The sequence below is a fragment of the Merops nubicus genome, unplaced genomic scaffold, assembly GCF_000691845.1.
Source record: "Merops nubicus isolate BGI_N331 unplaced genomic scaffold, ASM69184v1 scaffold3951, whole genome shotgun sequence".
NCBI lineage: Eukaryota > Metazoa > Chordata > Aves > Coraciiformes > Meropidae > Merops > Merops nubicus.
The window spans coordinates 27,601-44,200 of record NW_008586058.1 but is presented as its reverse complement, the minus strand read 5'-3'; the positions used below and the strand labels follow the sequence as shown (position 1 = coordinate 44,200).

Below are 16,600 nucleotides of genomic sequence, written 5' to 3'. Positions count from 1 at the left end.
AGACTGGCCGCTGCACGTCAGCAGGACAACTTACTTTTCCTCCACAATTTCTCGGTAGGTTTTGATGCTTTTTCTGCGCTCATTCGCTCCGTCTCCAGCCAACAACCTCTCCATTTTCTTTCTCTCAGCTTCCTTTTTTATTAAATCCTGTGATGCGCTTCGTCGACGACTCTTCCACCGAGCCAGGTCCTGCAAGAGAAGGAAGGCACCTGAACGCAGAGTTGCAAAACACAAACTGATGAACCTAGCCAGCCACTTTGCAATGTGTGTTCCTGGCTGTAGACCAGGCTCCTATCACCTGCAGGCAGTGATGATTTTTTAAAGAGAAAAGGAGATTATACCATAAAATGAAGATGTCGCCTGACTGATTTTTCTCCTAACAGCGGGATCTAGTAAGGCTTTTGTAGCTCCACTGAGGTATTTACTTTTTGGCTTTGTAGTGTTGCAGAAGCACGCTTAGGTAATAACACCAGGAAATTTAACCTAAAAGTATCAGTCATGGAACTCATTTTCATTTAGGCCAACATTAAGGACAAAATCTAATTACTCAGAGAGATGAAGTAGAAAAAAAATATGTTTGGTGAAGAATTTTAATAATCAGATGTGTGAGAGTCAGGACGTCACTGAGGAAGGGACATTGTTTTACCACAAACTACGGCTGCACTGATAGGCTGCCCTGGAGAGCTGACAGTCCCATACTTTACCCATGCTGCTATCAGCCAACTACATGCAAGCATAATTGAGCCATGACTTTAATTTTTCTTTGTTTTAACCAAAAAAATCCAGTTCAACATCCAAACTTAAGATTCTTCCTCATGGGCACCCTCCAATATTTGGACTCAGATCTGAGCAAGACAGGTTAGAGGCTAAAGTGCTCACATGTGGGTGGTGTGACACAACTGAGCAAAAAGTCTATGGCTTGTATCCAGCTATGCAGGTATGTCCTTGTTGAAGTAATGATCTCACTCTTTTTGGAATCTGCCAGCCCAAAATGGTCCATAAGATCCCCTAATTCTGCTTCTTTACTGTTCTTGCAAAACCAGCCTGACACAAAACCAGAGAGTCCCAGGAGATACCTGTTATGGGCAACCGTCTTGCACCCTGCTTGGGTTACTAATTCAAAGTCATGGAGGGTACAGAGAAAAGATCTTCACAGTAAAAGTATTACAGTAAAGAAGTTTCCTAAGCTGTAAAATTTCTTTGCAGTCAATTAATAGAGGAACAAAATTTTACATGTAAAAAATAACCCCTGCAAAAAATAACTTCTGCAAAGAAAAATAACTTCCTAAGAAACTGTAGGGACACATGTGTCATTACCTTTACAACATCAGGAGATTAGTATTCAGATTATGTTTCATGCACTCTAACAAATTTTGGTTGTAATAAAAACCAGAAGTTCTGTACAAATACTCAATTCAAAGGCTATTTCATTAACTACATGGTTTTCCAAATATTTTAATTGCATTCTTATTGGTAAACAGCAGAAAGTACTGCAAGCATAACTTACTTTACTAAAAACAGGAACAAATCTTGTCACTTTTAATTTGGCTTAAAACCACAAATTATTGACATTACACTCAAGGGAATGCTCATTAAAGTATTTCTTCAAATGACCTACATATATCAGTCTATAATCCCCTTCTTAAAACATAGGCCTTTCATTTTGCTCAGTTACTAATTATTCTCATTGAAGTACCAAAGCATTTCTTTATTCAGCTACTCCCACTATTGCCTATTGTTTGGAAATTAGTTTTTCATTAGCAAATTTTGTAACATAAGCCTTCCTCCTCTTTTTGTAATTAAAAACCAGACGTGTTTATCTTTTACAGCTCTGATGCTTTAGAATAACAGTAATTTTAAAAAGCCATGAAACTGTTAATTGTTGGCAAATTTACAGCACACCCATATTAAAAAAAACCCAGATGATGAATATGGTGCCGTCTCCACAAAGCCCTCTAAATGCCAAGGACATTCCAGTACCTCTTCAGAACTTTTAGTTCAGTGTAAAAGGTGCTGAGGGCCTGGAAACCTTACGTACTTTAGCTCAGAAGTTTTTCCATTCAACAGCAAAGAGTTCTCGAACCTCTCAAATGCCTTTGGACTTATTCTTATTTCTGCTGGGAAATTATGGCTTCCCACACATACAGACCTCTTAGCTGAAATCCTTCACTGTTCTACTATGAAAAGTTACTTCTTAGTTGTATATACTAGGGTTTTCTTTTTGCTTCTCCTTGAATTTTCTACCAAAGATCTCTCTGCGATGTTTCACAGTAGTTCTCCTTATAGTGGGAAATTACTGTACTGGCTGCTTGAAGAGATGTGGTTCTTGTTTTTGTTTGTTTGTTTCATTAAAATAATTCCTCAATGAAAATCAGTCTTTAGGAACGAACAGGGTTGATACTAAAATTCCTAATTTAGCTGCAAATCATGCTTTGGTGTCCTTACTTATTTGCTGAAGATAATGCCAAATACAAACTTAAAAAAGAACATGGAAGAAAGAGGGTTTAGGAAGGACTTGTAACCCAAACAAGGTGTAGCTAACTTGAAAGGTAATGTGTTTGCTTGGACAAGATGGAAAAGGTTGGTATTTTCTGTACCTGTGCAAATTTATTAAAGCCAAGTCCAACCTATTTATCCACTGTTCTGCTTAGTCTTGTATTTTGTCGCTTTGGCCGTTTACTAATGAAAGAGAGATCAGCAGTTAGAAGCTGTTCTGCTTTTATTTTTACCTAATGACAGTTTAATTGTTTTTTTCTTTTTTAAAGCAAAACAGATGGTGCACAGGCAGAAGCACAAGGAGATCTTGTATTCTGTAATTTACATCAACTTATGAACTTCTATGCTTTTAGTAACAATCCATCTGGGGGGAGAAAACACAAGGGGGGGAAAAAGCTCCTGATTATTTTAGTGCTAGAGAACAACTGCAGATTTAGCAGGTTGTACTTTTTTGCCTAGCTAGCTGGCCTCAATGCCAGCACTGCAGACAGTGTTGCATACTCACATCTTGCCATCTGGTCTCATCCTCTTTCAGCTGGTTGTGTACGTTCTGCAGCTTCTCGTGGCGAGCTTTGCTATGAGGCTGAGTCACCGCTTCTTCTTCACATCTCATGTCAAACATGCTCATACTCCTAAAACAAGGGGGAAATGATCAGAGCAGTGTTATTTAGAGGCTCATATTCCTTCAGCTTGTTAGAGCTAAAGCCACATGAAGGTGCTACAGCAGAATCAGACACTTGCATTGTTACGAAGCTCCCAAAAGCAGCAGTCCCCTAGAAGGACCAGTGAGCATCCCCACGGCTCCCACAAAGAACTTCAGGCATTATACTCCTCAACTTTCTCTTGTTTTCGTTAGTTGACTACAACTTTGCCTCTCGTGAAGAAGCACTATGAACATTACACCTTCATCAACAGTTCCTATTAAAATTGTTCTATTCAGAGCAGAGTTCAGAACATTTTACCTTCTGAAGATTTGTTTCCTGTTGAGTTTGAGAGACCCCTCCAATTTACACTGCAGACAGAAGCTTCCATTTCAACATAAAACAAGAGAGGCTTGAGAAGTATATTAAGGGCAGCATGGCTGCTAAATGCTATTGCTACAAAACTAGGGAGAGCCTACCAGAAGTACACGCAGCACCAACAGCATGGTGCTTCCTCCTCTCCCCTCCCTGCCTCCAAGAAACTCAATGCTATCAGCATTAACTTATTAATGCAGCTAACCTAACAAGGAAAAGCTGACGTTCAGGACAAAACAGTTTCTTTCTACATGTTCTATTTCTGTCCCTGACCTTTGGAAAGTTAAAGAAAAAAAGGCCATGGTTTGACTTTCTACATCCATTCATGTTATATACAGACCTTCACACAAAGATAACATGCTTACTACTTCCCCTCCGCCATTATTAGTAAAACATAATCTGAGTTGTGCCATTAAAAGCAAAAAAAAACCCAAACTCAGCCATGCAGTTTGGCATGAAGTGATTTCACAGCAGTCTTCAAAGAATCACCTACAGCTTTAGCTGAGCCAATGAGCCAACTCACAGTAGAAGCACCCAACGAAGATAAAATTGTAAGTGACTGTGTTCTCAGTAATCAAAGTGAACAGATAGAGAAAGCTGTGCATACGCATATTTAGCCAACATTTGTATTGAGGCAAGCAAGGATGAGAATGAACCACTCCCAAGGAAAATGGGAAGGTCTGGGTAGTGAATGGAAAAGGACATGCACAGATCCCATCCTGCTGGTAGGTATTTACTCAGAAGTGAAGGACAGAACACACATCTTATTGCCTTGAAGCATGAACAGAGAGGTTTGTGTATTACTGTACTACACTCCTTAAACCCAGTGCTGAAGGGCACACTAATTTGGGTTTCTCCGTGGGTAGTGGTAAGGGTTGCATTGCTCAAGATTGGATTGGAGCACTCCTAAATAACAGAACCTAAAGACATGGCAAGTTTTATTGCTTTTAAAACTAAAGGCACACATCACATACTAAGGAACATTTAAATATCAGTGATATTTTGCGGACTGGTGAGCTAACTTGGGAGATGCATTACTTATAAGAAAGTCACCCTTAAGATTAAGAGCTTTTGAAATTCACACTAAGAAAAGCCTTTAGGTATTAAGTGTTTGCCAACTTGTGCCTACTGGGTCAAACTGGTTGTGTAGCTCCTTTCTTACACCCTTCAAAATTTTGTTGAAAAATTTTCATTCACATACAGTAGAAGAAAACAGAAGACCTGCAATGGTGATAACTGATTCTAGTAGAGTGCACAAGTATTCACCCTCTGCCATTTGGGATGGGAAAATAAAAATACTTTCTACCAAAAGTCCCCTTATGTCCTAATGAAAGGTCAGTATTTATTCCCTGCATTCACTCAGGTCTCTCAGGGTGCACACAGGGACAGAAAACCAAAGGTTTTAAGGCTACTAGCAGTGCAATAAAAAAGGTACTCTGAAAAAGGTTTCACTCTAGGCGAGGAACTAAACTGTACACAACAACCCCACATGCACCTTCTCTATTTGCCAGCTCCTGCTACTGGGCCTTCATTCGCATGGATAAACAAGCAGGTATGTTCAAGTATCAGCTCTGCAGCAATGTGTTATTGCAAAAATGTGTCTTCCCAAGAGAGCAATCTGAAGGAGACACATCTCAAAGCGCTGTGCTATACACTGACCAATATGTAGTAACCATCAAGGAGAACCACCTGCTTTTCTGAACATATGGACAAGGCCAGCTGAAAGTTCTACAGTAGATGGGGAAGATGTAACTGTACCAAATTCATGTTCATGAATTTTCTACCATTAGCAAAGCTCTGAGTATTGTAACTGAATTCTGGAAGGAAGAGGTCTCTTTGCTGACATGAGTACCAGATCTGTCATTCTAGCAAAGATCTGGGAGCAAAAAAAAAAAAAAAAGTGTGTAGACCAACAGTGTATTCTCACAAATTACAGTTCTTGTCAGTGATATCATGCAGCAATTTTTTTTTTACAGGTCTGAACAAGTGTTGGATGAAAACCAAGGAGTGTTCAGACTATTTAAATTTAAAAGTGAGAAATAAGGTTTTAAACCTATTTTTATGAGAATGTGTTAATCTCTATGCAAGGCATTTATTATGTGGCTGCATTACCATTTCACAGGCATACTAAGACTTAAAAAACTCCAACAAAACAAAAAGTGACAGGCTGGCTGGCTAAAGAATCAGACTCTAGTAAACAAATACTAAAAAAATCTCAGCTTACTATTATTTGAACATCAGGATTAAAGTATAAAGCATAAGCCTAACGTACAGTGGACTGTCATGCTACGACCAGAATTCAGCCCTGTCTCTTTATGGAGGTGTGAATGGGGCTCATCAGCAACAAAATACTAAGTATTGCTTCTTCTGGACCTTGAGACAGAGCAGGACTGATGACAAAATCCAGCATACCCTAACCAGCAAAGGAAACCTTTTCAGTCTAATAAGAAGTGTTTCTAATTTTGCTGCTTGAATAAACTACCTAGTCTAACAATGAATTCAAGTTACAGAGTTTTCAAAGGAGACTTTGCAAACATTTTGGAAGCATTTTAAATGTCCATTCAATTTATGTTTACCTACTTGAGACACAAGTTTTATTTGATTCTTTGTAAGTACTTTATCTTCAGAAAGAAAAACACAATATTATGTTTCTAATAAATTAAAAGAGAGTTTAGGAAAATAGTTGCTCTGTAACCTGTGGCATATCTGGAAAGGATGATGAGTCCTGAATATTTATTGTTTTGCCTTTTAAAACAAAACCAGAATCAAAGTGGAATAATTTACCACTCTCATATTATACAATCAAACCCATTGCAATGCTTCTTTGAAGGGATCTCCATGTACTTTCTCTCATGTTGGCATTTAGTACAGACAAGCAAGAATGTGGGAGAACAAATGACAACTCAGTCAGACAGGTAGGCTTTCTAAAACAGCAGGAAAGTCCCCATTGTTAATTATAACACTTCTGTGTCGTTAAGCTCTTTTTTTCTCATCTCTTCATTTGATTGAACAGATTTTTGCTGCTTTAAAATGCTCACATCTACTCAGTGGTCAGAGGACACAGGCTTTGCTCAGTGTAAAAGTACAAATCTTGTAAAGAATATTCAGTCCATGATTCTAGCCTTTATCATTAGAGGAAAGGGTAAAAAAAAAAAGAAAGTATATATAAGTCTCTGTATATACTTGTTAGGTAAAAAAACCCAAACCCTCCATGCTGTTTCTATTTTGCAATTTAATCTGGAAGACAGAGAATAGCTAATACTTTCATAGAGCTTTCTAAATAACATTATATACTATTCTGAACTACAGCTTACACACATACACAATTAAAATGCATGATTGCAATAAATGTCACAGTCCTACTCCTTCTGTCATAAGTAAAGCATCAAGGTGAAGAGCTTAAAAAAAAAATGAAGCTTAGTACATTATTAAATTAAACACAACCTAAAAGAGATTCAAGAGAGAGTTTTTAAAAGACAATATAGGAATAGGTAAAGATGTATCTTGTTGGTAATTATTCCAAAGATCACAATGCATTTTATTTTACTTTGGGATATCTTTTTTCTTCCTGTATAGGTCATACTTCATTTTTTTTCCTCAACACCCAGCCCAGATCCAGCCCAATTCTCTTTACCTGTAGCTGATTAGAGGCAATGGAAATTCAGAAGAAAAAAAAAAGAAAAAGGAAAGAAAGAAAAAAAATAAAAAGGAAACAATACTTAAAGCAGCAGCTGGACATTAGTGTTATGCTCAGTTTTTATGGGCTTTTATATAAAAATTATTTTTAGCTGCAATGTAAGCCATATTGCATTCCATTTTTCAGTGCTTTTCTGAAAAATTTGTTTGCTGTAACTGCAAAATAATAATGAGGCATCAACTGCATTTTAAATTAGTAGAAAGACAGGAAAGCATGCAGTGTAAGTTGTTTAAAATAGAATCTTGTGAACACAAGACAACTTACTCTGCGTCATCAGACACAGCAGTTCTGGGGCCGAATCTACAAGACCAAATATAAAATGAGAGCGTTGATAAATACACGAAGTAGCAATTGCAAGTGGACCTATACAATTTGGGTAATTGTTACCTGAATATCCAACCTGTACTAGTAAAGCAAACAAAAAAAAAAAAATCATACTGTTCATAGATTATGTATTCAGCAAACAAGACTTACCTAATCATCTGGAAGTCAAACTACCTAGGAACACCACCACCCATCCCTCCCTGACCCCATACTAATGCCCCCATTATAAAAATCTGCTCAAGTATACCTAAAATAGGTGTAGAAAATAGTTATTGAAAACAGACAAGATATCAACATTCGCATTACGTGCCACACATGATAAATGGAGATAAAAGTTAACAGTTACATTCCACAGCAGTGCTCAGAATCACCATTAATGAAGCATGGAAGAGTCAAATACTATAGGCAGAAAGCCACAGAATTTCCTTTTTTTTGTTGTTGTTGGGTTTTTCTGAGAAATATGTGCATAGTTGAAAAAGGGCATTGGTAATACAACACAAGTCAGTGTCATTCTCCAAAGTGACAGTCTTGCTTAGAGCCATGCAAATCACACATCTGTATCTGGGATTTATCATAAAGAACATCCAAAGTACAAAAGTTGACACTACAACATTTTCTAACTGTGGAGAAGCAAGATACACATCTCTAAAAGAGCAGGGTCCAGTTGAACCTCTGCTATTCATAAATCTTTTTTTTTTTAAAAAAACAAAATTCAACACATATACTGTAATAAAATATTTCCTTTCAATGAGCTTTCATTTCCATATTTCAAATATTTCAGAAGAAAATGCATTACGCAACTACTCTGTTTCTAAAAAGTGTATTACTGACATCCAGGAGTTTAGTCTGGACTGAAAACACACCAGGCTATGCACAATCTGACTTCTGAAGTGTGCACACAGGGGCGTACAAGCTGCGTGATTCACACCACAGAGAGCTCACGTTTGCAGATGTTCATCCTTGGATGACGATGTTTCTGTTTTGTTTTCATCAGGAACCTCCTGAAGCTTAGATGTTTGACCAAGGTGGACTTCATTAAGGCTACCTTCACCCACTTGGGCAGTACAAATAGTCTCATCTTGTCCTGAAGGAGGGAGATTGTGTTTTTCCTGCTCTTGCTGCTGTTCTTGTGGTTGTTGTATTACAGGTTTTCCAGAGCTTATAATGCAGACTTGTGGACATTTTTCAGGCCTGAGTGAGCCAAAGGCAGCAGTGCAAAGACTTATTAAACAACATTTGAAAAATCAGATGAACTTAATGAAAAGCATGACTATAACAAAAAAAAAACTCAACAAAACCACAAAGCCAAATAGCTTATAGGTGTCAAGTCAAGTGAGGCAGGTACATAAAAATTAGTTTTAATAGAGATTCAAATACTTGTGCTACCATTCCTCTAAGTCAGAAACACAACCTGTCCTGGACACCACCAAGACTTGAAGTATTAAGTACTTACTTCAAGCTATCCAACTGAAAGTCTTTTCAACACCAGATCACTGTTCATTTCTATGGTAGATGACTTTTTCTTCTCCTGGCTGAGCTGTACACTTGTTTTTCATCTTTGTATGCACAGGCACATGCATATTCTTCTCCTCATGTACTTTGAAGAGGATGATAAATCAGAGCCTTTCCACCACTATTTGCATGTGGCTCAACTAGTCAATGATAACTGTTCAAAGGCTTAAACCACCAGCTTCCCCACCTAGCCTCATGCATCTGAAAAAAGGTGCTTAGAAAGACACCAAGCATTAGCAGGAGAGATCTTGGGATCTCTCTACTTCCATTCCGGAAGTCACTACGTCAACTAAACCAAAGACAAGCACCTAACCTTCCTTATCCGGCACCTGTATTTCTAGCTGGAAACATCTGTAATGATCAGCTCCTATTTAACCGGAAACCTTTGTAAATCTAACACAATCTAGCTATGTACATCCATTTCCACATGTGAGAATTTTGCATGTGGTAGAGCTCTGCTCGGAGTCTTTAACTGGGCTCTATCAAAGGGGCCAGAAACCCTGCATTGCTGCCTTCTGAGCAGAAAGAATTGGCACAGAATTGAGGACATGCATTCCAGAAAAAGCTGCTAGGCCAACAGCAACTCTTGCAGATCAAGAGATAATGGCAAACAACCCACAGGGCCAGCTAACAAGAGAGAAGCACAGCTTTCTTACCTTGTTTTCTTCTCAAGTTCTCTAGCTGGGCCCTGCTTATTCTGCTGCTTTGAAAATGGCATGGGAAGGAACTGCTTAACGCTGGGCCCAGGCTGCTTTAGAAAAGCTCCAGTTCTTCTGGCCAGCATGTCATCTCTTTGCGGATCTGGAAATTTCACTTTGTTTTCTGTTCCACTACTCTGCAGCCGAGAGATTTCAAGCTGTTTTTGGCTCTCTCCTTGTGTGACAATACTGCTCAGAGAGACAAGTGACACTGTTCCATGATAAAGCTCAGTTGTGCAGCCCAAAGGCAAGTGGCTGCTCAGGCAACATGGGGTACTGTTACTTAAAACACAGTTGCAGAGTGATAAACAATTAGGCGTCTTTAGCTACAGCACAGGGAGTGAGAGCAAGAGGGAAACTACACTGAAGGCCACACAACATAGGTGATTCGTTAGAAGCTGGGGATTGGGTATAAAAATGTATGCAAGGAATTATCCACTTGGAAGCTGTCATAAAAGTCTGGACAAAGCAGCACAGATTGTGAAAGATATCCCCCCAAAAGATGAAAGACTATTTTCAAGCTGAACAGCAATTAACAAATGAAGTACTTAAATATTATGAAAGCAAACAGACTGGATTGTGTTCATAGGATACATTCTTGTAAGCGATTTCATAAAACAGAACACACGCCATGATGAATGAGTAAAACACGTCTTTAAGGCCATGTGAGGAATCAAACAACGCTGCTGACTGATCCAAGCTAACATGACACACAAACCAGGCAAGAAGCTCAGAGGGGTCTGCTTCTGTTCTCTGACCTTTCTGCTTCCTGCAGAGTCTTCAAATCCTTCTCGCAAGCTACAGCTTCTCCTTGCCGCTGCTGCGGCAGATGAGGAGCTACTGACAGGGGAGGACAATGCATGGGAATGGGGCTAATGGTATGCCTCTGAAAAGTGCCCATCCTCCTAACCAACATATCATCTCTCTCAATATCTGGTAAATGCCCATCACATTCTTCCTTGGTGCTTTCTTGCTGTTTGTTCAAACTGCACAGGGTTTTCTTGTCAGAGATGACATCAAAAGCTGGGACAGGTGATGGCATTCTCCTGCAAGAGTCATCTGTACCTGACCTGGATTCCTCCCTAGTGAGGAGATGGAGAGGAAGAGTGAGATAGACAAAACGTTCTCAGGTCAAATGAAAGGTAAGAAGGGGAGTCCTCCAGCTCAATTTCCAACCATTCTATAAACACACAAACTTAACTGAACTGTTTGTTAAAAGCATCTGTTAAAAATTCTTGCTACAGCCAGACGGAGTAATAAAGAAAAGCCAAAGAAACTTAAGCTCTGTTAATACATTAACTTCCTAGGGCTGTAATTCTGCACCAGATAAACGCCAGAAACAGAGCACAAATACACCCTGGTTTCAGCATTACATCTTCAAAAGGAAAGTAAATCCACTAGGTCTGAAGAAAGCATTTCTTGAACGCCAATAAGGCCAGCAAGCCGAACAACAAATTCCTAATGTGCCAAAAGCAGGCAGCGCAAAGCCACTGGAATTCATGAAGCAGAAAAAGCTTGAACAAGAGCTCAGACTGTAAGATACCAGTGATTTCACCACCTGTCAGAAATTTTGAGGCAAGCTCTCAGAAGACCTTTGCACAGCATTTTTTTTGCTTAACGCTAAACATGTTAAGATACTGTGAAGGCTTCAGATGACTTCTGAACAAGGCCGTGCAGGTAAACAGCAATTAGGTCTATGCTGCAGTCCAACGCCATGCAGATCAGCATCTGGCAAGAACAGGTCTCATTTCCATCTCAGCAGAGCGTCCTAAGCCACACCAAATACCTGGATTCATTCTGTGGCTTAGGTACTTCATCGCTGTGTTCAGCAAACCCAAGACTGCCAACACTAGTTGAAGGAGAACTTTCAACTCCAGAGTGACTCTCCACACTGTCTTTCTTGCTTTCCTCTTCTGTTCCACTCTTGGATGAACCTCTGCCAATAACGAGCTTGTCCCATTTCTGTTGATCAATCTCAGTTACTGGTCCAAAATGCACAAACTTCTGCTTGGGGCTACCAGCCTTCTTGTTTGCTCTGGCTTTGCGGACAGCAAAATCATCATGGGCTGCTGCTTTCACCATGATTTCGGCTGGTGGTGGAGTGTCACTGGGACATTTGAAATCTTCTTCACTAGTCAGAATGAGGAATAAAAGAATCCCCACAATGTGAGACCCCAGAATAAAGCAAATGAAATGCTCCTAATGTTTTGAAGGTTTTTATTTCAAAATTCCAGGACACAGGTATAAATAGCCACAGCATACTAAGGGCCAGATAAAATTGCAAGACACCACAGACCTGTTGGGGAAACTCTGGGAGCACATCCATGGAAGCTCTTCCTTGGGGGACAAAATGTAGCATATGGCCTATCCCAGACTCAGTTCTAAAAAAGCCATAGTTCCTTCACCTGCTCTTGTAGACCTGGGCCATGCTCTACATGGGACTGCATGGCACCAGTACACCTACCTTGTCACGGGGGAGTTCCAGTGGCATGAGAGCATTAGCAAGGGCAATTCACTTATCCTAAACCAAAGGGACTGTATCTTGATTTTAATAAATCACCTCAAAAGTAATGGAAAGACTACTAACATCTTTGAAACGAGGGAATTATTGAATTTTTACAGTTTGTATTACTGCTAAAATTACATAGAGTAACCACACTTTTAGAAGAGAATGCCTGAGCAGATGGCCACCTTTAATTTGCAAATGGCATGCACTGGAACAGGAAGGCTTGGAGTTGTTATCCTTTCCTACTGGAGTCACAAATCACCTGCATATGTTATAGCCCATCTCCATAGGGAAATAGTTTAGAATAACTGCTTTATAATGTCTCTCTTTGTTGAGGTTTAGTTTATAATAGGAGCACATCTACACCACACCATGAGGCACCTGAACCCCATGCTGCAGTGGAAAACAATGTTTTTGTTTTATACTTATTGAGCAAATATTTTTGTATTTACTCAACGCTGGAATACTATACCATGCAGATACATTAGCTCAGGTCTCAAAAGCAGTATAGCCACATTAATGCAAAGAGATGCTGATCCTCAGGTAATATCCCCAAAGTATAATGTCCTGAGTCCTGAAGACAGCTTATTTAGCAGCAGAGTAGCACTACTGAGTTAGCAGTGCCATTTGGATCTTTGTGCTGTGAAACTTCAGGCAGCCTCAAAGCAGACTCAGCAACAACACAAGAGGGACTCTTCTTACATAACATTAAGAGCGTCCACCAGGGAGGTGACTGTGAAACTACGACAGTGCCCTAAACGACGGACACGTTTTCATTTCATGATACATAGCATCCATGCATAGATTTTGGACTCCTTCTGAAAACTGAAATAGGTAAGGACTGGTTGTCACTGAGGCATTCTTCAAGTTTAAAACCACAAGCACACACATTGGATTGTGACAAACTAAACATGCGTCCCAGGGTGACAATCCTGTCCACAGGCAGAAACCATACCTGGGCTCCCCTGACAGTTTCAATCTTTTCCAGGTCTCCAGATCTGCTTCTGTTATAGAGGCATTCGCAAAAATTACATCTTCTTGCACCTGAGAGAGGGTGCTTTGAGATTTCTGTGTGGCTAAATCCTCTCTCTCAGTATCAGGCCCTTTCACCTGCTGTTCCTCTTCTAGCTCAGTCTTCTCAGTTTGCAGAAGTGGGTTATCCTCACTTGTCACTATCTGCCTTGCTGATGCCATGTGCACTCGTCTTCTTCTAATTCAATGCACATTCCAATTCAGCAAGAGAAGATATTTTGAGGGACGGCAATAAGTCAGTGTCAACAGAAGAGGTTCAGAGGACAAGAAAATAAAACTGAATTTGTATGATTAGATATACGTTAATTTTAGGAAGTAAACAGGGAATGAATCATTTGAAGTTGAAACCTCACATATACCCTGCCCTGCTCCTGCACCATTGAGACCACTTCTTCACATGACTTCCTATTCCTAGCTCAAGCAAGAAAAATCTTTACGTTATTACTGCATTAAGCATTTCTGCAATAAGCTTTATCTTAAATAGTTACAAATATCTCATTTTCATATTATTAGCAAAGTGAATTCAAGTTTTGCTCACAAACATGCTACAGAATTTCTTTGATCTTAGAGTCATGTCAATAGCATTAGAATATTAAAATTTGGTTATGTGCTCTTCAGATGCCTTGCCAAACATTAGGAAAATGTTAATATAATCAAATTACCAGCACTTGAAAGGCACATTTTGCATTAAAGAAGTTTTACTAAAGAAGTTTTCTGAATGTATCAGTTATTACAGCCAAGCTTCACTGTAATCACTTCTTGATCGAACAAATAAACTTGTTTTCTGAAGATCTTTGCATATCAGTCCTTGTGTTCAGCAACTTCTTAAATGTCTGTATCACTGAACTGAAGAAATAAAGAGATTTTCTAGGCTGAAACCTCGTAACCCACACTTCATTTCCCAAAACAATGCTGTATAAGAAACATTAGGACTACATGAAGCACATTTCAATGTGGTATAGTAGACATATAAATTCAGTGCCTTAACTAAAAGCTTATCTGAGTTCATTTTTTATGCAGGATATTAAAAGGGCATTAGATGAAACAAATGCATCTAAAAATCAGCATTGAAAGTGCTCAGCAAAACAGCTCAGACGCAAAACATATCTTCCGAGTTTCTTATCCACTACTCATGCTCATGGGCTTAGAAAACAAAAGCGCTCAGTCTTTATGTTACTTACACTCACAGACAGTTTAAGCTCCTGGTCCTGATACTCTAACAAAAAAATTACAGTTGTTAATCTGCATCTGGGGTTTTTTTGTTCACTTTATGATAAAGTCTTTGCATTTACTTAACCCTGTAAGCTTTTTTGTAGCCAAGACAGCTTTAGTCCTACACAGCAATAAGCCATGTGAAATTAAGCATTATAATAGGAAGAAAAAGACCATGAATGCACACCTTGCATGTTCCTGCTTTTCCATCTGCAATGGCTTTTTAACATCTTCCAGTTTACCTTTGTCTTTACTTGTATAGGGTCCAATTAAAAAGGAGTTAAATGGTACTGTGTGTTTGGGTTGATTCATTCTGGCTCTCCGGGTAGCAAAGTCATCCTTTTCTAAATCAGGAACTCTGCTGGTTGCTTCATCTTCTGAACCAGAATCCTTCCCTTGATAACATTTCATGAAGGGGTTGTCCCTGCGAAGGATGATGTCTGGAGTGCTTCTGTTGTCTTCACATGCTGGGTTTTTACTGACACAGAGTAAAATTAAATAAAGCTCTTGATACACCAAGGGAGGAGAAGGCAGTGGCAGCACTCATCTCCAGGTCAAGAAACAAGCACAGTTAATCAAATATGCTCCAGCCTGCTGTTAGAGTGGGCAAAGCCTTGCTATAAATAAAACTTATCATCTACAAGTAACAAATCTGCAAGGATTTCACACAGAAACTCACCATGGTGGATTTTTACTTACCTTAGCTATAGCTAAAAGAACCAGTATGGACTAGTTTAACATACCAGATGCAGTGGATGTAGTACTGTAAATCAAAGTCTTAAACTTCTTGAAAAAACGTCAAACAAAGATTTGATACAAATACCTGATCCCTGGTCAACATCGCTGAATCCTGAAATATCTGTTATTTGGCGGTTTTACTTCTTAATGGCTCAGTTGTTTTAAGAGCTGAGTGATCACCAAGGCTGCTTGACCTAATATTCTTAACTGTTTTTCTTCGCACACACATCCACACTTGATTCTTTCCATATGATTCTTTCCCTAACCTTCCCTTTCCCCCAGAATAAGCCCTCTATGCCAATGTTAATATACAGTAGCTACAACGATAGCATCAGTATAATACTGGCATGCTAGAACACACTTGGTAGAAACACAACTGATATCAACACAGCCTTGTTGTAACTGAAGATTGTGACAATAAAGACCCTTGACAGCTGGTGCCAAGAAAGATTAAGGTTATTTTAACTTGTAACGGTCAATACTCTTAAGTAAGCTGAAAAGACAGATGGCAAGAGCTAGGCAACTCTACTGTTCAAAAATCAAATTGTATTTGATATTTTAGGAAGCTGGATATCAAGCAGTAGAGTGTTCCATGCAGTCCTTTTGTAGACTGCAAATATCTTGGCTACGCAAAGAGAGAACGAGTACCACAAAGGAGTAAGCAAACTGACATAAAGCAAATCTACACAGTTCATAGGTTGCTTTGAGTTTCTCTACTACTTTAAAAAACAGTAGTTTTATAATTAGCTGGGGTTTAAAGCATTTTAAAGCCCTGAAAGCCCATTATACAGGCCTCTCATTTTACAGCCCCAGCTGCCCCTTCAAAGTATTGCTCAACAAAGTCGCCAGAGAAAGTCACGGGGAAGCAGTAAGCCATCCTTGACAGGTCAGCCTGGCTTCTCCTCAGAGGACAGAGGAGCAACCCAAAACTGCGTGCCTTCAACTTGTTATGCTGCTACACAGGATCCCTGTTAGAGATGTGGAGAGCACTCTCTCAAATTAGCCAAAGGCAACTTTTTCCCTTAAGCTTTCTCTGAAGGATCGAGACTTCACTTAAGGGAACAGACAACACTGGCTGATGGCACTCCAAAGTTAACTACTGCCCCTCTCCCCCATGAGCATCTCTGCTCACGGCAGCTTCAGAAATAGCTGGAATAGACATCTCTGTGCTGCTGTATGCTTTGCATACACCCTCCATCAAGAAGGGTGGTCTAATCCCTTAGCTTCTACTTAGAACAGTGCAAGAGTCTTCCACTCCTCTTTCTCCTGTGAAAGTATATGGTAAGAAGTTTAAGTATGTTGACTCTTGTAATATACCAAAATCAACAGCCCTACAAGGTCATCTTCAGGTTCAAATTTCACCTGCTGA

At 39.4% G+C, this 16,600-nt stretch overlaps 1 protein-coding gene across 1 annotated transcript in view; it reads right to left on the bottom strand.

The window, feature by feature from the left end:
• Positions 1-16,600, bottom strand: part of LIMCH1 (LIM and calponin homology domains 1) — a gene marked incomplete at its 5' end in the record, with an annotated part of 74,906 nt that overhangs the window by 35,848 nt on the left and 22,458 nt on the right. The window contains 3 exons of the mRNA XM_008948515.1: positions 35-189; positions 3,002-3,128; positions 7,474-7,509. Of these exons, the coding sequence (XP_008946763.1) occupies positions 35-189; positions 3,002-3,128; positions 7,474-7,509 (318 nt within the window). The remainder of the gene's footprint in view (positions 1-34; positions 190-3,001; positions 3,129-7,473; positions 7,510-16,600) is intronic.